The sequence below is a fragment of the Marmota flaviventris genome, chromosome X (assembly GCF_047511675.1).
Source record: "Marmota flaviventris isolate mMarFla1 chromosome X, mMarFla1.hap1, whole genome shotgun sequence".
Lineage (NCBI taxonomy): Eukaryota > Metazoa > Chordata > Mammalia > Rodentia > Sciuridae > Marmota > Marmota flaviventris.
The window spans coordinates 112,311,527-112,333,129 of NC_092518.1; the positions used below are offsets into that span (position 1 = coordinate 112,311,527).

General features: G+C 40.7%; 1 protein-coding gene across 1 annotated transcript in view; it reads right to left on the bottom strand.

Moving 5' to 3' along the window:
- Aifm1 (apoptosis inducing factor mitochondria associated 1) overlaps window positions 1–21,603 on the bottom strand; it is a 37,935-nt gene that overhangs the window by 2,143 nt on the left and 14,189 nt on the right. The window contains exons 3-15 of the mRNA XM_027940033.2: window positions 19,644–19,743; window positions 17,945–18,069; window positions 17,683–17,813; window positions 16,971–17,061; window positions 12,091–12,175; window positions 11,334–11,410; window positions 9,036–9,144; window positions 8,134–8,241; window positions 7,702–7,790; window positions 6,838–6,978; window positions 4,023–4,165; window positions 2,070–2,194; window positions 307–503 (exon numbers count right to left, since the gene is read on the bottom strand). Of these exons, the coding sequence (XP_027795834.2) occupies window positions 307–503; window positions 2,070–2,194; window positions 4,023–4,165; window positions 6,838–6,978; window positions 7,702–7,790; window positions 8,134–8,241; window positions 9,036–9,144; window positions 11,334–11,410; window positions 12,091–12,175; window positions 16,971–17,061; window positions 17,683–17,813; window positions 17,945–18,069; window positions 19,644–19,743 (1,521 nt within the window). The remainder of the gene's footprint in view (window positions 1–306; window positions 504–2,069; window positions 2,195–4,022; window positions 4,166–6,837; window positions 6,979–7,701; window positions 7,791–8,133; window positions 8,242–9,035; window positions 9,145–11,333; window positions 11,411–12,090; window positions 12,176–16,970; window positions 17,062–17,682; window positions 17,814–17,944; window positions 18,070–19,643; window positions 19,744–21,603) is intronic.

The window sequence follows — 21,603 nt, forward strand, 5'->3', positions numbered from 1 at the left end:
ACTCACTCCATGTGCATCCAGGCCTGGCCCACACAATAGGGTTTCCTGGGCTAGGCCCCAGCAAACATTGGGCGGGAGTTGTGGGAACAGCTGTCTGCTAACCCCAAATGAACAGCTTACTAACTCCCAGGCCACCCCGCCAAGTCCCAAGTGAAAAAGAAATGTTCCTGAGCCAAAGCTATACCTTTGTTCTGCTTTAGGCACAATGTGAACTGGGCAGACAATGCATCTCAGGGCACGGGATGAAGTCAGTAAAATACGACCCACACTTCCCACCTTCCTTTAAGAACTCTGAGAGACACCTACCTTTCTTGCTATTGGCATTCGGTTAAAGATGTTCCACAACAAGATCCCCACTACCACTTTGTCCCTGAGATAGAAGATGACACCTTTGCCGTAGTCCTCTCCTTGGACAGGGGCCTGTGGAACCGCAGGGGTGGTGGGAGGAACGGCGATTTCAGATGCCTCTGCCTCTGTCTCACTCTCTGAGCGGATACCAGTCCCTGTGGACAATCAATCCCCCAAACACACACACAAATAAATCCACACTTCAGTTATTACGAGCTTGGGAAATTCTAGAAGGCAACTGTCTTTCGAGACTTGTTTCAAGCTGTTTTTAGATGATTTGCTTTTCTACGTTCCTCAGTGTACTCTGGGCTTCTTCAGCTTCTCTCTATTGGCAAAACCAAGGGAAGTTCTTCCTTGCCAGCTGCCAGACACTGGTCAGTCTGACCCTGAACTTCCCTCACTATCTCATTTTAAATTTATGCTATGGATATTTCCTGGTATCTGGATTCCTTCAATCTGCAGAAGACTTGCTCTTGTTCTGTGAGAAATATTCTAGAGCTGCATGGTCCAGTTCAGTGGCCACTAGCCACATGAAGCTATTTAAAAGAAAATTATGTCGAATCCGATAAAATGCAGAATTCTGTTCCTTGTTTGCACATACCACATTTCTTCTTTAAAACAATTTTTTGTGGTACTTGGGATGAAACCTAAGGGCCTTGCACGAGCTAGGCAAGTGTACTACTACTGAGCTATACCAGTGCTTACTTGCTATATTTTTAAGTATTCAACAGCCACATGTGGCTAGTGGCGAATGGCCTGGACAAAGCAGAGATGGAACACTGCCATCACAGCAAAAGTTCTACTGAAAAGAGCTGCTAGAGAAACAGTTTAGCCAAAGCAGAAGCGACTTCCATATGGAAAACCACAGTGGAGGTATGGGAATGAAATGGAACCACAGCACAGGAAGGGGCTACTTTGTCTTCTGAGAAGCACCAGGCTTCAGATAATACTGTTCAATGGACGGAGCTCTGACCTAGAGTTGATAAGTATCTGGGTCTCTCTCCTGTATCCACTTACCAGGAGAGATCAGAATTAAGGACACTTGAATTACTCAGGAAAAGGACCTACATATCCATAAAATGTCTTACTTTCTCCTTCTTCAAAAGCATGTTGCCCTTGAAACACCTCTGGCAAAAAGACACAGAGCCAAGGTCATGGAACAATGCCGAGGAGTTAATGAATGAGACCTGTGTGGGAGGGAAGTCCAATCCAAGAGAGGTGCCTCCTGCCTGAAGCAAACCTGGCATTCAGATCTGACAACTGGAACTGGAAGTAGTTCAAGAACTACTCACCCCAGTGCCTCATTGCCTAGGGCCCATGGGAGACAGAAAGTCCTAAGCTAGGATTCTCAGGCCTGGTTCTTGAAATTAGTATGAAGAAATTTTTTTGAAAAACAAAAGGGAAAAAAATTCCAAACCTAAAAATTTCAGGTTTGTTTCATCATTGAGGTCTTCTCATCCCCTCAAGACAAACTAAACAACAGAGGTGTTGAGTCAGTTGCTAGCCACTGTCTAGGACAGATATAATATTTGAGTCTATGCTTTGCCAGAACCCAGACCACTGAAGAGTAAGGACTTTGGGTTTGGTTTCTTTTAAAGCACAACATGAAGAGAAACTTTTGCTGCCAGTTCCCTCTGACCAATACAGAATCCCCTTGTTCAGGAAAACTCAGGCCACTACTTATGAACACTCTTCTAAGAGAAGGGGCTGGGTTTCCTTACCTGACTGCTCAGTGGCAGATTTTGGGTTGTCTTGTGCAGTTGCTTTTGCAAAAACACCAACTGTGGGCAAACTACTATCCACAAGACCAATAGCTTCATAGCCAACATCAGGGCCCAAGTCACTCCTATGGAAGGATACAGAAGAGGGTGTTCTGTCAAGGGACTGTAAGGAACGATATGATAGCACATATGTTCCACAATGCTGCACTCTCATATGTCAAAAAGAACTTAGGATGGGTAACAATAAGAGAAATGCCAAACTTATCTACTGCCACTAGGACATCTGGGGACAACCATGAAAAAGCAGGATTATCCCAAATAGCCTTTATTTTTCCTTAAGAAGGAAATACATGTCACATACTCATACAATGATTTTTCTGAAATTTATTTATGCTTTTAACATTTGCCACATTTGGGAAGGGATACTTTTGCTATTCACTCCCTTCCTTTAACTTGTCCTGAAATGTTTTTTTATTTGTTTTTGGGTATTGGGGATTGAACCCAGGGGCTCTCTACCTCTCAGCTACATCCCTGGCCCTTTTACAGACAGGGTCTTGCTAAGTTGCTGAAGCTGGCTCAAACTTGTAATCCTTTTGCCTTAGCCTCCTGCATCACTGGGATTACAGGATGCACCATGGCGCCTGGCCTGAAATTATCTGTTTTTGTTTGTTTTGGTACCAGGGATTGAATGGTACCAAAACAAACAAAAGAGGCACTTAACCACTGAGCCACATCCTCAGTCCTTTTTATTTTTTGAGACAGGTCTCGCTGAGTTGCTTAGGGCCTCGCTACATTGCTGAGGCTGATCTCACACTTGCTATCCTCCTGCCTAGCCTCTCAAGTCACTGAGATTATAGGCATATTCCACTGTGCCTGGTAAAAATACGTTTTTAAAGCTTAGAAGAGTATTTCATTTTTGTGGAACTTGGAATTTGAGATGTTTTATGCTTTCATTAGGTATTTTATTTACCTTTCACCTTCATTTTTAGAGACTGGAATACCTTCTGTAAAGAGGCCCTGTTTATCCAGTTGGCCATTTTATTTTAATTGTTCTTCTTAAAAACTTTTCCTATCATCATCATGCCCTTAATATGCTAGGAACTTCTCAGAATATTTGAAGCACAGACACATCATCACCATGGTTTTGGGTGATAATCTAGGATACTCTGTTTTGTTTCTGCAGCTCTACATTTTATCTTCTTGGCCACAGTAGCTCATTGGACTAGTATGTTCAAGGAAGAGTCTCCAATGCCTCCTTGGAATCTGTTCTTAGGCCCTAACTGATAACTGTATTTTTCTTAACTGCAGTATCTTATATGTGTTGAACCTAAAATTCATCTGTTAATTTTTGCTGCTCACTCATAAAACTGTGACTGTCCTCAAATGTGCTTCCATCAGCTGAGAATATCCCCAATAGCAACCACTGAGAGGCTTCTGAAACCCTGAAGTTTTCTATGTACTCCATCTTTTATAGCAGTAAGATGAAAGTGTATTTAAAAAGGCTAGCTCTGGGATTCAGGACTATCCAGAGCTAACCTTTATCCAAAGAACTGCCCTATCTGCCTTTGAATCGCTGATTGTAAGGGTTACATATGAGTGGGCTGTCTTTTTTCTTCCTGTATGTTGGGCTGATTAGAGTTCCAGTAAAGAAAAAATAAAACATACTGCTGTCTATTCCTAATACTGTACTTTTGTATCACCAACTATAGTTCAAATTCTGAGCTCTTTTGCCAGAAGTGCTGGTGACATCTCCATCTATTCACCTCATTTAATTTATGCCAAACAGGACTCTTTTACCAGAAGGCTAACAGAATAGATGGATATGAAATGGACTCCTCCTGCCATCTATATGAAGCTAACTGGCCCACAAGGAAACTAAACCATAACTCTGTGTTATGACCTTATTAATATCAAGTTCTAAGCAATGGAGTTCCCAAGGCACAGAACTATTACCAGAACATTGACTGATGCCAGTACGGCTTAGCAGCTCCAGTCATATTTTCTCCAGCCAATCTTCCACTCACAACAGCATGATCATGGTGTTCTACTCGCCTTCTACCCAACTTTATATCATAGAAGCATGCAGCATCTCCTGCCTTTGGAAAAAATGTACAACATAGACACATGATCTTTAAAAAAATCAAATTAAAGGTATAATATAAACTTTGGGGGCTTTCAGGACCCTTGCAAAATTAACTGATTCATGTTTTCCATCTTCAGGTTAAAATCCTACCTAAATTATGAAAAATAGTTGAGATTTAATTTTCTCCCAGTACTAAGGCTTGAACCCAGGGCCACTCTACCACTGAGCTATAACCTCATTCATTCATTCACTGCAGTACTAGGGATTGAACCCACTGGGCACGCTCTCACTGAGCTATACCCCCAGCCCCTTTCATTTTGAGAAAGGGTACTGCTAAATTTCCCAGGCTAGCCTCAAACTTTCGAGCCTCCTGCATCAGCCTTCCATACTGGGATTACAACTAATCATGCCCAGCAAGATTCCATTTTTTTTTTTTTTTTAAGAAAAGCTAGTCTATGCTTTCACAAAGCTAACCTAAATCTCCTTTGCTTCAGTTTATGTATGTCTGTTTCTTCTTATTCTGTCTTAAGCACACAGGCTCTTTAATAATCATAATTTGCAGAATATTCTTTTCAATATGCAGAAACCAGTTTTTAGAAATACTTTCTAAGATAGGGATTTTTTTCATCATTCAGTATTCATTCATTTCTTCAACAAATATTTATGGAGTGCTTATTATGTACAAAAGCATTATGCTGTCTGGGTTGCTGAGATGAAACTGACATGGACTTTGCCTATGAGGAGTATATACCCTAGTACAGGAAAATGCAGTACTATTCATGACTACAGGGCAATGTAAACAAGTAAAGTTCTTCCAACAGGTAGAGACTCAATGAGCTAAGTGTGTCAGCCAGAGGGAGAGACGACCCAGCTGGGGGTGAACAGGGCCAGCTTCATGCAGGATGTGGTATTTGCGTCTTCTAACTCTTGTTCATCTTTATGGCTATTTAGCCTTCCCCAAAGCAACCTAAAAATCCAACAAGTGAGCAATGGCAAAGTAAACTATGAAATCCACTTAATGGAATATTACATAGTCATTAAAGTGTTTACAGAGTCTGAAGCAACATGGAAAATGCTTACATTTATGATATTAAGTAAAAAAACAGCACAATACAAATTTTATATATAGTATGCTCACCATGACTATGTAAAACAAAGAAAAAACTTATGTGTAAGGAAACAAAGGGAAGAAACACACTAAAACATTCATGGTTGCTGCAGGTGATTATCCATCCCCCTTTCTTCTTGTCTGTGTCTTCTACACTGAACACATATCACATTTTTTACAGGTTAAAAAAAACCAGTATATTTTTTGCAGTTCTGGGGACTGAACCCTGGGGCACTTTACCTCTGAGTTGCATTCTCAGTCCCTCCCCATTTTTTAGTACTGAACACAGAACCCAGGAGCACTTTACCAGTGAGCCATATCCGCAGTACTTTTTAAATTTGAGACAGGGTCTTGCTCATTGACTTAGGGCCTAAGTTGCTGAGGCTGGTCTTGAACTTGTGATCCTCTTATCTCAGCCTCCTATGTTGTTGGGATTATAGGCATGTGCCACTGTTCCTGGCTCCCCATACCTTTTTTTTTTTCTTTATTTATTTTTATGTGGTACTGCAGATCAAACCCAGTACCTCATAAGTGCAAGGCAAGCACTCTACCACTGAGCCACAACCCCAGTCCCCTGGCCCCTCCCCAGCCCTTTTTATTTTTATTTTTGGTACTGGGGATTGAACTCAGGGGCATTAACTACTGAACTACATCCCTAGCCCTTTTTTTGTATTTTATTTAGAGACAGGGTCTCACTGAGTTGCTCAGCACCTCACTAAATTGCTGAGGCTGGCTCTGAACTCAAGATCCTCTTGTCTCAGCTTCCCAAGCTGCTGGGATTACAGGCGTGTACCACAACACCTAGCCACTTTTTTTTTTTTTTTCAATTTTGATACAGGGTCTTGCTGAGTTGCTGAGGCTGGCCATGAACTTGCAATCCTCCTCCTTCAGCCTCCCAAGTTGCTCATAACATAGATGTATGCCACCACCCCTGGTAAAATCCAGTACATTTCATCTAAAAAAAAAGCAGTCTTTGAAGTGAAAAATCCTTTCAAGGCTCCCATGTCCTCAGTTGTAGAGTCCATAATCAAACACAATACACTTGTAATGATTTAGCAAAGGGGAAATTACCTCATAGTCCCTACACTCACTAGAGTCTTGTTTGTGTCATAATAGGTTTCTAAAAACAGCTAAATATAGTACTCAAAGAAAATGAAAACAGAGTGATTTTCCTTTCCAGGGAACATGTAGAAAATTGCTTCATCTTCCATTCCCTAGACTCACGATTGAACTATGGGAACAGCAGATCCATCTGTGTTGTGCATGTGCTTGCCAGGGGTTATGCCACGGTTATGGCCAACAAGTAGAATTCAAAGAATTCTATTCCTGTAGGTACATACACTATTCTGATCTTTTACTAGCTTGCAGATAAGTCCATAGTTCATCTTCTGTTTTTTTTTTAAATTTCTTGATCTTCTAAATCAAGCAGTTCACAAGTTTCTATTCTATCCCCTTGGCCTCGAAACACTTCAACCCTATTTGTTTAAGCTGTCAGTGAGCTTTAGCACACCACCTGGAAGACTTGCCCACAGACTGGAGACAATGACTCGTGCCTGGTCATGCTATAGCACACTTACCACCCAGATGTTAGAGCGTGCTTGCAGCTCTGCATTTACCCGGAAGCCACCAAAATCTGAGTCTATTTCTAGGCCACCAGTTTTGGCCAACTCAACATTGGGCTCCAGGCCTACAGCTGCCACTATGTGGTCAGTTTCCACCTGAGGCAAAAAAAGAAAATTCAATTACCACAGTTGCCACTTACGCCTATTCACATAATAGCTACAATCATGCAACTAAGAATAGGGACTTTAAAAAATCGTTGGTTAAATTACCTCTGGTACATAGATCTTAAGTTCCATTTCATAAGCACCCCCCCTTAGCCTGACACACATACCATACATCATCTGAATGGAAATCTGCCACCCTAGCAAGGACTCAAATGATACAGATAGGACGGGGGTAAGGGAAAGTGTTTCACAAGTGCCTACTCTAGCTTTCATCATTCATTTGTGTGTGTGTGTGTGTGTGTTTGTGTGTTGCTGAGGATAGAACCAAGGGCCTTCTGCAAGCTAGAAAATTTCTCTACTGCTGAGCTATACAGTTTTCATCATCTGTTTTAATGAAGGGACAATTATGACAGTTAATGGTGGCTGCCGAGAAAACAAAATCTAGTGGTGTCAAATGAAGGAGTTAGAATGAGGAAAGGGCAACCCACGAGGCTGTGGTACGTGGATCCCAAGTTCAAGGTCAGCCTCAGCAATTTAGTGAGACCCTGTCTCAAACTAAAAAATGAAAAGGACTGAGAATGTGGCTCAGTGGTAAAGCATGCCTGGGTTCAATCCCCAGTACCAAAAGAAGAGTGGATGAGGGAGAGAGAATGAATGAGGAAAGGGGAGGAGAGGGTTGGAAGACTTTCTAATGGTCTGTTTTCCCCTCCTTACCTTCCTGCCATCTTTCAGCTTGATAAGTAACTTGCCACCACTGACTCCAACTGATTGCACAATCGCATTGGGCATCACATTTACCCCCTCTGTAGAAGCAAATGAAACATAAGGTTGAGTCCAAGGCCTATCACCTTCATGAAAAGTGGGGAAGTTAACTAGAGGTCTCCCCTGTAATCAAATCAGTCGTTTTAAGTATGCAGGCAGCCTTGGAGAGCCATAAAAACCTCTATCCACAGTCTGTTTTTAGCACTTCTGGGTATCTTGTGCATCAGATTCAGAATCCTGGGTGAACTTGGTTGACTGGGGAATGGTAAAACACTGCATCTGCCAGGTGATAGGCCTTATGTCAAGGAGTTCTCAAAAAAGCTAACTTCCCGCTTGGCTACTCTCAAAGGAAATGGAATGGCAGCATATGGAAACAGTCTCTACCTCGTCTGACTTTTTCCATGGTCCAGTTGCTGAGGTATTCAGGGAGGACTTTTCCCATATTTCCTTTCTCAGGGAAGAGCTGAATCACTTCTGTGCCCAAGGCTCGAGCTGGGAAGAAGAAAGGGAGTAGTTATAGCAGGAGGCAAAAGCCAATCCCAAGAAAATAAGAAGGGAAGTATAGGAGCAGTAGGTACCTCTTACTAGATACAGAGCAAAACTGCCCACCAGGCCAGAGCCCCTGCCTATGAGACACTGTGCCATGAGGGCCTTGGTGCTTCAGTTCATCCATAAAGCAAGAACAACAGGTGCCAGAACTGCTGTTCCTGGATGAAGCTACCAAATGAAAACTCAGTACATTTCCACCCCTGCAGTCACCTGAGGTTTGCACAAGTGCTTTGCGACCTCTGAACAGGAAGTACCCTCCTGAGAAGTACCTGAGCTCAAATAGCTGAAAAATAATATTAAGAAAAACAGGTGCAATGAAACAAACATTCAAACTGGAATTCAGAGACCTGTCAAACTGGGAACCATCATGTGCCTGAAGGAAGTATGTGGCTTTTTACAGGGGAAGCCTTTCAAATATACACAGTTCTATAGTCTGCACTGCCCTTGTCATCATAATAACTGACTTCTCTTAATATTTTATTTTTAAGGTATTGTGGTATAGAGAATTGAGGAAAGGAAAGGAAGCACTGCTGGGAAGTTGCTCAGATGACAGCTTTTTGGTCACCCTTCATCCTCACTGGGACTAATCTCAGTGCTTAACTTTTCACTCTACAAAACTTCATCAAATGCTTTCTATTCCTCCTGGTAAATACATCTCTGAAATTTGTGACAGTCTACCAAGATATATGGGATATAAAACTAGAGAAAGAAAATCAAGGTCACTCCCCAGTACTCACCCTTTCTGCCAAGAGCACAGGCCAGTTCGCTACCAAGGAAACCCCCACCGATAATTGTAATTGACTTGACTTCCCGTGAGATCTTCTCCAAGGCTCTGAAGTCTCCAATCTGCAGGATCACACCAGCTTAGTCCACTGATTTCCCAAAGGGGCACAGAATAATAGTCCAAGGAAATATTTTCCTTTAAATCTTTCACAACAATAATTTGCACATAAAATCTCCTTGTATAAAGTGGTTCAATTATAGCTCTGTTATTAATGCAAATTCCTTTTTTCCTTTGTAATATGCCTTCTAGTAACAGTGGTTCTCAACTGGTGGGGTTTGCCCTCTCTTCTCCAGGGGGACATTTGGCAGTTTCTGCAGATATTTTTGGTTGTCAGGAGAGGGAAGTACTCCCAGCATCTATTGGATAAACAGGGATGCTGCCAACATCCTACAATGCACAGGACACCCCCACACCCCACACAATTATCCAGTACAATGTGTCAACAGTGCTAAGGCTGACAAACCTTTTTCTTTCAAGAACTTAAAGGATAGTACAAACTTTATCAAATATCCCAAAGTAAACCACTTACTTCCTCTTTACTTGGGCATTCCTTTTGTGGATTTTTTTGTTGTTGTTACTAGGGATTGAACCCAGGGTACTTTACCACTTAGCTACATCTCCAGCCCTGTTCTTCAATTTTTTTTATTGGTTGTTCAAAACATTACAAAGCTCTTGACATACCATATTTCATACTTTAGATTCAAGTGGGTTATGAACTCTCATTTTTACCCCAAATACAGATTGCAGAATCGCATCGGTTACACATCCACATTTTTACATAATGCCATATTAGTAACTGTTGTATTCTGCTACCTTTCCTATCCTCTACTATCCCCCCTCCCCTCCCCTCCCATCTTCTCTCTCTACCCCATCTGCTGTAATTTAATTCTCTCCCTTGTTTTTTTTCCCTTTCCCCTCACAACCTCTTATATGTAATTTTGTATAACAATGAGGTCTCCTTCCATTTCCATGCAATTTCCCTTTTCTCTCCCTTTCCCTCCCACCTCATGTCTCTGTTTAATGTTAATCTTTTTCTTTTGCTCTTCCTCCCTGCTCTGTTCTTAGTTGCTCTCATTATATCAAAGAAGACATTTGGCATTTGTTTTTTAGGGATTGGCTAGCTTCACTTAGCATAATCTACTCTAATGCCATCCATTTCCCTGCAAATTCCATGATTTTGTCATTTTTTAATGCTGCGTAATACTCCATTGTGTATAAATGCCACATTTTTTTTATCCATTCATCTATTGAAGGGCATCTGGGTTGGTTCCACAGTCTAGCTATTGTGAATTGTGCTGCTATGAACATCGATGTGGCAGTATCCCTGTAGTACGCTCTTTTAAATTTTTTTTTTTTAAATTTTGGTACCTGGGATTGAACCCAGGAGAACTGAAGCAGTGAGCCATATCCCCAGTCCTTTTTATGTTTTATTTTGTGACAGGGTCTTGCTAAGTTGCTTAAGACCTTGCTAAGTTGCTGAGGCTGGCTTTGAACTTGGTGATCCTCCTATCTCAGCCTTCCAAGATGCTTGGACTACAGGTGTGCACCACTGCACCTGGAGATTTATTTTAAATTTTGAGACAAGGTCTTGTTAAATTGCCCAGGCTGGCCTTGAACTTTTTTTTTTTTTTTTAAAGAGTGGGAGAGAGAGAGAGAGAGAGGAGAGAGAGAGAGAATTTTTTTTTTTTTAATATTTATTTTTTAGTTCTCGGCGGACACAACATCTTTGTTTGTATGTGGTGCTGAGGATCGAACCCGGGCCGCACGCATGCCAGGCGAGCGCGCTACCGCTTGAGCCACCTCCCCAGCCCATGGCCTTGAACTTTCAATCCTCCTGCCTCAGCCTCCTGAGCTGCTGGGATTTCAGACATGTGCTGCCGTGCCTGGCTATGTGAGTAGTCTTCATATTTCTATTCAAAGTCTCCACACAGCACTTGCAATGAAAAATGCCAAGAGGATATAAGGAGTTCCAATGAATCAAATCCATCCAGAAAAACCAACTAAGGACGAGCAGTACAAAGGAACTATAGCAAACAATAAAAACACTGATGTATTTTCTCCTAGGATCTGAAAATCCTTGAGTGAGGTATTTGAGGTTCAGAGAGGAAGTGACTTGCTCAAGGCAAGATAACAAGTCTGAAGAAGAGGGACACATAGAACTCAGATCTCCCAATTCTAAGGTGGGCACTTGGGGACTACAAGATTGTATTACCTCTTCAAAATAACACAATGAAAACAGTGAAGCAATTACCTTTCTAAAAAGTGTCGTTCTGCTCTTTACTTCTGCTCCAGCCCTATCAATGGCAGATAGATTCCTTGGAGTACCTCCTGGAAATAAGAAGAGGAAAACCCTTTTAGTGCAACAAGCAGGACTTAGCCCAAACAACCCCCCAGGTACAGCTCTCTTCCTTTAGGACTATGGCATGAGTGTGCTCCCTGTTAGTACCATGTCAGCCACTACAAGATAAGGTGGCTTTGTGTTCTTTCAACTCTCCTCACAGCAGGCTTTTTGATCAATTTCCTTTGAGAAGCAGATCTGAGTGTCTTTTTAGCCGCCCCCCCATCCTCCCGCCATAGCAGGCCCAAGAGGCTCCCTCTACTTCAACGTCCTCTTCTAGCTTCTCAGGCATGCTTACACGCTGGCAAGGCTACAATGCTCTCAGCTGCTGCTTTGGTCTCCTTTTGATTTCTGATTAGAAAGCTGGCAATGATGCCACATGGCTACATTACTTTCAGGGCATGGGGTGAATGCCAGGAAGGGAGGCAGGAAAGGGCAACTTCTTCATGCCTTTACCAGAAGGAAAGGCAAGGACAATCTAGAAGGGCCAACCATCTAGGATACATGGGACTTAGCCGGGTTTGGCATCAAGAGAAGACATCTACTTTAGGGATGCTAGGTTTTAGTTTTCTTAACATTAAGTGGAAATGCCTTCTATGGGGAAGGCCAAATTCTAAAAATTGAATGAGCTACTATAGCTGGGAAGACAGACATCTCCAAAAATACTCACCTGTTGCAATCAAGCACTTTTCATAGGTTATCTGAGAACCATCATTAAGTTTCACCATGTTGCCTCTCACATCCAGGTGTACTACCTGGTATAGTCATACACAGAAAAGAGGTAGAGATGGAATTAGCTTTGAAAAGCATTTTATTGAGATGATATTCACATAACATAAAATTCATCTTTTTAAAAAATTATTTATTTATTCATTTTTATGTGGTGCTGAGGATTTAACTCAGGGCCTCACACATGCTAAGTGAGCACTCTACCATTGAGCCACAACCCCCATCCCCATCATTTTAAAGTATACAAATCAGTGGCTTTTAGTATATTCATAAGGTTGGACAATCATCACCACTATCTAATTCCAGAACATTCCTATCACTCCCCAACCCCCCAAAACCCTGGACCTATTAGCTAGTTGGCCCAATGAGGATTAGTTCTGAACCTAAAATCATCCTTAAAAAACATTTCTCAGGCCCAGGCACAGTGGCACCTATTGTAATCCCAGCAGCTTGGGAGGCAGAGGCAGTAGGATTGACAATTTTGAGGCTAGCCTCAGCAACTTAGTTGAGGCCCTAAGCAACTCAGCAAGACCCTGTCTCAAAATTTAAAAAAAAAAAAGAGCTGGGGATGTGACTCAGCGGTTAAGTGCTCCTGGGTTTAATCCCCAGTACAAAAAAAAAAAAAAAAAAAAAAAAAAATCTCAGTAGTTAATAGAACCATAGTTTCTAGTGCCCAGTTTCTCCAAGTGGTCATAAGTTCCTAAGCAGCCAACAATAGGGCCAGTGAGTGCTCAAGATTCTAACCTGATTTGTGGAAGTGGAGAATAGGGACAACCTTTTCTACTTGGCTATCTGGAAGTCTTACTTCTTTGTTAACAACTCCCCTTCATCCTTGAGGGAGAGCTGAGTGTCGGTGGAGAAAGCATTCTATAAGGATGAACCCAGGGGGTGCATAACCACTGAGCCACATTCCCAGCCCTTTTTATATTTTATTTTGAGACAGAGCCTCACTAACTTGCTGAGGCTGGCTTTGAACTTGCAATCCTCCTGCCTCAGCCTCCTGAGCTGCTGGGAGTACAGGTGTGTGCCATAGCTCCTGGCTCATTTAAACTTTTTTTTAGTATTTTTTTTTAGTTTTAGGTTGACATAATATCTTTATTTTATATTTATGTGGTGCTGAGGATCAAACCCAGTGCCTCATGCATACAAGGCAAGCACTCTACCACTGAGCCACAACCCTAGCCCCTCATTTAATCTTTTTAAAATAGTAGTTTAGCCTCATTTCTAACTTCACAATGGTATCTAAACTGCCAAATTGAATGGGGCATTTTAGAATTCTTATCTTTTTTGGTGCTGGGGATTGAATCCAGGGCCTTGTGAACACTAAGCTACTAAGCCCTACCACTGAGCTATATCCCCAGAACTACAATTCTTTTCTTACTAAGTTCCTTAGTCATGTAACATACTGGATCACATCTTCCTTCTTGCAACTCCCTAAATTCTTGGTTCTGGTCCTGGATTGTCCCTATACTCCTCTGGAACTCTGTCCTTGACTCCTTTGTGGATTCTCCTTCCTAAGCCTGTCTTCTAAACTATGAGATTCTCCCGGGCCTTCTTTTTTTGCCCCACTTTCTCAAAAGGTAAATTCCTTCCTGGGAGGCCTCACAAACTCTCAAGGTTTCTACTCCTATACCTACTCAGATGATTTCCAAATCTCGATTTTTTTTTTTTTTTGGTACTAGGGATTGAACCCAGAGGCACTTTACCACTGAGCTACATCCCCAGCACTTTTTTTTATATTTTATTTTGAGACAGTGTCTCACTAAGTTGCTTAGGGCCTCACTATCTTGTTAAGGCTGGCCTTGAACTTGCAAACCTCCTGTCTTGGCCTCCAGAGTCCCTGGGACCTGGGATTACTAGTGTGTACCACTGCACCCAGCTGATTTCTGAATCTCTGAGCCCAGGCCTTCCCAAGTGTTATACCCACATAACTGCCCAGAAGACACATTTCGATATTCCAGCTCATACTTAGTAATCCAAAACTTAAATTTGTCTTCTTCCCTTAAATTAGTTCTTCCTTTTATAAAAAAAATTTTGGAACTGGGGCTTGAACCCAAGGACACTTTACCACTGAGATAAGTCCCCAAATCTTTTTGAGACAGGTTCTCACTAAGTTGCTTAGGGCCTCACTAAGTTGCTGAGGCTGGCCTTGAACTTGCCATCCTCCTGCTTAAACATATTTAGTTGCTGTGAGTTCAAACATGTGCCACCATGCTTGGCTAACTCTTCCTCTTGTAATGTCTTTCTCAGTTTGGGGTCCATCACCATCCATTCAGACACACAAGCTAGAATTCAGAAAGTCATTTTTGTCACTTCTCCCTCCTTCAACGTCCACCTTCAACCAACCTCAAGGCTTTGTTAAGTTTAACTCCTAGGCATGCTACAAGTCTGTTCCCCATATTCATCACCTTTCTTTTATTCCTAGTACTAGGGATTGAACCTAGGTCCTTGCAGGTCATCAGCTTTGTATCAGGAAGTAATACAGCATTGAGAACTTGATCTCTGGAACCAGGAAGTCTGAGTTCCAATTCTGTAGTCAGACAGACCTGTTCTCAAATTCACTTTTTTTTCCTTTTCTTTTCAGTACTGGTGATTGAAACCAAGGGTGCTCTATCACTCAGTTATATCCCAAGCCCTTTTTACTTTTTGAGACAGAGCCTCACTAAGTAGCTGTGTCTGGCTTCAAACTTGTGATCCTCCTGCCTCAGCTTTCCCAGTTGCTGGGATTACAAGGTGTGGACCACTGCACCTGCCTTCAAATTCTGTTTTTGTTTCTTTAGGGTAATGAGAATTGAATCCATGGATACTTTAGTACTAAGCTAAGTTTCCAGGCCTTTTTACTTTTTATTTTGCAACAAGGTCTCACTAAGTCACTGAGGCTGGCCTCAAACTTGCAATCCTCCTGCCTCAGCCTCAAGTCACTGGGATTACAGGTATGCAGATGTATGAAATGCTGCACCCAGCTTCAAATTCAGTTGTTGTTTGGGTACCTGGGATTTAACTGAGGGGCACTCGCCCACTGAGCTGCATTCCCAGTCCTATTTCGTATTTTATTTTTAGACAGGGTCTGAGTTGCTTAATGCCTTGCTTTTGTTGAGGCTGGCTTTGAACTTGTAATTCTCCTATCTCAGCCTTCCAGTCGCTGGGATTACAGGAATGTACTACCATATCTGGCCAAATTCTGGGTTTGTTTGTTTGTTTGTTTCTGGGAATTATATCCAGAGTTGCTTAACCACTAAGCCATATCCCCAGCCCTTTCCCCCAGCTCAAATTCTGTTTAAGATTATTGTGAGAATAAGAGGAGATAATGCATATTTTAAAACGGTGCTTACAAGATCACAATAAATACTATATAAATGTTCTGGGGCTGGGGTTGTGGCTCAGTGGTAGAGTGCTTGCTTAGGACATGTGAGGCACTGGGTTCGATCCTCAGCACCACATAAAAACAAATAAAATAAAGGTTAAATTCTTAAAATAAATAAATAAATGTTCTTATTTCCTTTTTCTTCTTCATCATTATCATCATTACTATCCTACTTTGGGCCTGAACCATCTCTTATCTGGATTATTATAATAATGTTCAAAATGATCTATCTCTAGTCTTTTCTCTGAAATCCATCCTTGTCATAGCCAATAGTGATCATTGAAAATCCAGTGCAAGTGTTTTATATCCTTGCCTAAAACTTGATAGCTCACTACCACAGATAAAGCTCAAGCTCCTTCACACAGCAAACAAAGCCCTTAACAACCAGGGCTCTGCGTAACTTCTGTTTCATCTCTTACAACTCCCTAACTTGAATTTTCTGCTCTTTTAGTACCTTGTAACTTGTTTTTTAGTACCTAGTAACTTGTTTTTTCTTGCAGCAAATATGCTTTCCCATACTCTTCACTCTTTGTTTATGTTATTCATTTTTAAAAAAATTTTATACAGTTGTAGGTGGACAGCATGCCTTTATGTATTTATTTATTTATTTTTATGTGGTGCTGAGGATTGAACCCAGTGCTTCACATATGCTAGGCAAGTGTTCTGCCACTGAGCTAAAGCCCCAGCCCTATGCTATTCATTTTTATTTGAATGTTTTTTTTACTTGAAAGCTCTTTGTTCTTCTCTACTTTATATCTCTTCATTCCCTAAGACTTCCCATTCTATAAGAGTTCCTCTTCTAGGAAACTTTTCCTGATCCATTGCTGTGCTGGATATTCTTCCCTGTGATTCCCATGACACACTGCATCACTCTTATACACATCTATGTGTTATGATTTGTTCCTGCCTATTACCATTATCCCCTAGTGGGCAGGGCCTGTGTGTCATTTATACATGGGCGACACTTAACATATAATGTCTCATTATCAGTTTATCCACAAACCTATATCCACCTTTTCTGCATTATGCCCCTTAAAGAGAAGTCAGGCTGTCCTTGTCAAAGATCAAACCCCCATTTGTGCTCTGGATTCCACCCACTGAGCTTTGTACCTTCAGCAAAATATTGTCATCAATAATCCCAGAGAGAAGTTAGTATGAAAAATAGGAAGGAGGAGGAAGGGCAGAAAAGCAAATACGATCAGAAACAACTTTTAGAAATATGGTTCTCAAAAATAGAAGTTCCTTAAGAAAGTTTAGCCAGCCCAGTTTCCTAGGCTTCGAAACTAGTTTTCTCCGAGACAGATACACTAAGTAATATTAATCCTAAAATGACTTGGTCCTTCTTTGATGAACTACAGTGGCAGGGAAGACATCAATGATAGTGGAAATACACATCAACATACTTGCTGGTTGGCACCTACACAGAACCTGACAAAGGAAGCAGCCTACCAGCTCACCTTCTTCCCAGTGAGGACAGCCACACCACCATTCTCAATATGAGGCAGGTCCTGAGCAGAGACATAGAAAGAAGGTGGCTGGAAATATATGCTGTATGGAAAAGAGGCAGAAAAATGTTATAAGCACCTGGAACTGGTAGATCTGTAAAACTTAGTTCAGTATCAAAGGGATCACTTAATGAGAAAGAATTGAAACCCAAAGAACATAGTGCTGGAATCAAGAGATCTTCTAAGGAGTCCTTTGTAAGGGGAAAGGCTTCTGGACCTGTAGCTCCAAGTCTCTTATGCAAACATTCCGATAAAGAGACTCCTCTTTACTGTCTTCCCACCCTATTACTGAAATTCTGAATGCAGGCTAGGGTGTCAGAGAAAAGGCCATTAAACAGTTTCTTTTCCTTTTATGGGACATTCCCAGGCAAGTGTGAAGAAGTGACAACAGAGGCCAAGTGCATCGTCACCTGAGAAATCTATCCTAAAGGTACCAGAAATAGGAACCTTAGTATTTCGGAGGCTAACATTTACTACCAATTGTTGGTAGATCTGGTAACAGAATCCAGAATGTTCTTTGTAGCCTGTTGCTTCTAAACTGTAGGGTATTCCTGCATATAGCCAAGTCATCCTTCCTATTTGTTGCACACATGGCAAAATCCTAACCTGCTCCTATACTCAGTTGAAGTTGATAGTTAGGCCCATTTTACATAAGCAAACAAACCTTCTTTCCTTTCCATTCCACTGTTTGAATCGCAGTGTCTTTGTGACATTTGGATCATCTGAAAACCACAGTTCTTTTGAAAGAGGAGGTCGCATGTATGGCAGCTCAGGATCTTCAGATACGATCAGTACCTTTAGATACAAAAATAGCAATACGTATCAGAGCCAAGTCATTTAAAAAGAGGCAAATGTCAAAGTGTTCACATAGGCTGAGTGCTACCAGACTATATCCTCTGTGCCAAACAAAATAACATGCAACTTACCCTGGCCCCAGGATCCCGAGCCCGGATGGATCTGGCTGCAGCAAAAGCAGCAGTGCCTCCACCGATTAGTAGGAAAGGAACATGACTTGGTATTCTGACCTGAGGAACCGGCTCGCCTTCTGGAGCTTTAAGCAATAGACCAAACAGGGTGAATCTTTTTATTATTGTTGTTACTGGGTATTGAACCCAAGGGTGCTTTACAACTGAACCACCTCCCCAGTGCTTTTTTTTTTTTTTGAAACAGGGTCTCTCCAAGTTGCTTAGGGCCTAAGTTACTGAGGCTGACCTCAAACTTGCAATCCTCCTGCCTCAGCCTCCTGAGCCACTGAGATTCCAGGCATTTGCCACTGTGCCAACCCAGAGTGAATCTTACAGACTCAGATGACTCTTTGTTATTATTAAAAAAAAAATCAACTTGCACTTGGTCTCAATCTTTTACATAAAGGTAGTAAAACAGATGGGTGCAGTGGCACATGCCTGTAATCCTAGCAGCTCAGGAGGCTGAGGCAGGAGGATCACATGTTCAAAGCCAGCTTCAGCAACTTAGCAAGGCCTATCTCAAAATAAAATATAAAAAGGGCTGGGGATGTGACTCAGTGGTTAAGCACCCCTGGGTTCAATCCCCAGTACCAAAAAAAAAAAGTAGCAAAACATAGCACCTACACTAAATAAATTTGCTATGGTGTGACTGAAGCACTTGCCTAGCATGCTTGAGCCCCTAGGTTCAATCCCCAGCAATGTTAAAAAACAAACAAAAAAACAACCTTCACAGTATCCTAATAGGAGAGGTAAAGCAAGTATTCCTTTCACTTCACAAGTGAAAAAATACCAAAAAAGGTGAATTATTTGGCCCATGTCATTTATTCATTAGCTCTGTAGTGAATAAGGTCCTAGCTTAAATATTTAGTTATTTCTAAAATATACTAGAAAGTATATATTAGTAGGCTTGTACCCTGCCCATTAATTTCCTACTGACCACCAAGATAATATCAAGTTCAGTTTCACCTTTTGTTAGCAATAAAGGGAGAACACCCAGGAAGTCAATTGGGGATTATTATACAAGGATCAAGAATAAGAAGGCTATTGAAGAAAGCAAGGCAAACCACCTACCCATATCTGAGGGGCTTATTAAAGGATTAAAACAATTCCTCTCTGAAAAACCAAGTCTCAAAAGGGGAACATAACAGACAAAATTTTTTTGCTCATTGAAAAAATGGCTTTTATCTCTTTTTCAGTAATTTTCCTCACCAACCTTGTATTTTAAGAATCTAATATATCAAGCACAGTGGCATATGCCTATAATGCCAGCTATTCAGGAGGCTGACACAGGAGGACTGCAAATTTGAGGCCAGCCTTGGTCACTTAGTGAGACCCTGCCTCAAAATTTAAAAAAAATAAAAATAGCTGGGGATGTGGCTTAGGGTATAGTGCCCCTGGGTTCAATCCCCAATACCCTTCCCCAAAACAATCTAATATGAAGAAAAAAGGAATCATAATCACCCTCATTTTATCATCAAGCCCAAATGCCAGACAAACATTTTAACAAATTGCTCCTGGTTTGGGGGTTACACCATGATTTACAATCTTACACTATCATCACTTCTATAAGATAATTTACAAACCATGGCACCCAAACCACTTAGAACTTTCTCTTCATGAGTTTCAAATTACACATAATGAGAGCTCAGGACATACTCACCAGATGATGTGGCCCTTCTCTGTTTCTCTTCTGGTGTCATCCCTAACTCTGATATTCTTTCATTATATCTTTTTTGGTCATCTTTTATCGTTTTGTAGGCCTGCAGATCCAAACACAGAAAAAGATTATTTCAGCATACAGCTAACTCAAACCACAAGGAATATCAGGAATATCATCTTTCAATTAAATGAGAAGCTTTTGTCTACAGTTCCTCTATATTAATATTACTGAGGCAAAATTCTTTAAAAATATGGATATATACACACTTGGTGTATTCAAAATTAAATGAAGACTATTCAAAAATTAAATCAAGACTATTCAAAATCAAATGGAAATACACCAGTTTCAGATTTTCTGAGGCTCTCTGTAAAAAAACTCTCATGATATTTAATTCTGAAGGTACAGATAAAGAAAAAAATAATTCATACTAGTAAGTGCTAGAAAGGGCTAATGTTTATATCAGTACAGAATAGGGCTCCGGGCTATTGCTGGCTATGAAGTCAATCTACATGATCTCAAGCAGAAGTTGGGAAATAAAAATTTCTTGGTAGACCTATTCCAGGTTTGCTAAGGTACTCAGATAATTGCTTGGATATGTGGCCACCTGTGTCCTATTCTTATAGAGTAACTCATCTTTCCCTCAACAGCCTGTCCTTTTTCTAAATTGATGAGGCAAGAGTCTCACTCAGAAAGACTACACACATATATTATGAAGGTTCAAACACCTTGCCTAAATACTTGTATCAAACATACTGTTTTCTACCCTTTCATACTGAAGAAGGATATCTTGGTATTATGACTAGGTTTTGTTATTATTGGTTGTTCATTTTATGACACACAACACCTATTAGTGACTTTTTGTTTATTTTTAAAATTTTAATATATTTATTGGTACTGAGGATTAAACCTGGAGCCCTGCACATACTAGGTAAGCATTCTATGACTAAAGTACATATCCCAGCTCTAATAGTGACTTTTTAAAAAGTGGTAGGCAAGAACAGGAATTTAAATGACCACATGTCAAACGAAGCCCCAGATTGATTGATTAATTAATTAATTAATTACTTCTGTAATTAACTAGAGTAAGCAGAGCAGCCCATTAAGTGACATATTACAACTGGGGAATCTGGACCCTAAGAGTTCAGTTTAACATTCATCAATCTGAAACAAATTAACATGAGACAGATGGAGTAGAAACTACTATATGTTAAAAGACAATGGGTATTCTTTCAATTTACCACTAAATTCATCAAATAAGTGAACTGAATTCAATTAACATTAATTTCAGGAAGGAAGAGTTTTTTTTTTTTTTAAATCTTGGCATCAGGTTACTATGTATATACAAGTCCAGTATTTATCCATATTTAAATTTTTTTTTCTATTTAGGAAAGAGACTTTTGGGCTGGGGATGTAGTTTAGAGGTAGAACACATACTTAGTATGCACAAGCCAAGGGTTCAATTCACAGCATCAAAAAAAAAAAAAAAAAAAAAGACTTTTACCAAAAGATGGTTTAATCTGGTCAACATGAATGAATGGATAAATAAACTAGGGCCATGTTCATATTGGGAATGACAGGAGAAAATGGTCTAAGCCTGGCTCATACCTCCTAATGGCTTCACACATGAAGGGAAGAGCAGAGCAAGAAACAGATTTAGTAGGGAACGGGCAAGAATGAGGTTATATGTGTACGTATATCAGCTTTTAAGCTAAAAGTTTAAGAATATAAATAAGCTTACAGGCATACTAAATAAAAATTTACCTTTCCCCCAAGGGTTTCTATAGTCCCACTTTGCACAGATTTCTAATTAGTGACATAAATACATGTTGGGTTAAGAAATACTATAAATTTGTGAAAAGTATTAGTGGGGAAAACCTTTCTAAAAAGATGAATATGGTGCTGTTTGTTTTAAGCAGATTTGGAACCAAACAGGTCATTTTTTGGATGCGGCAATGTGCTC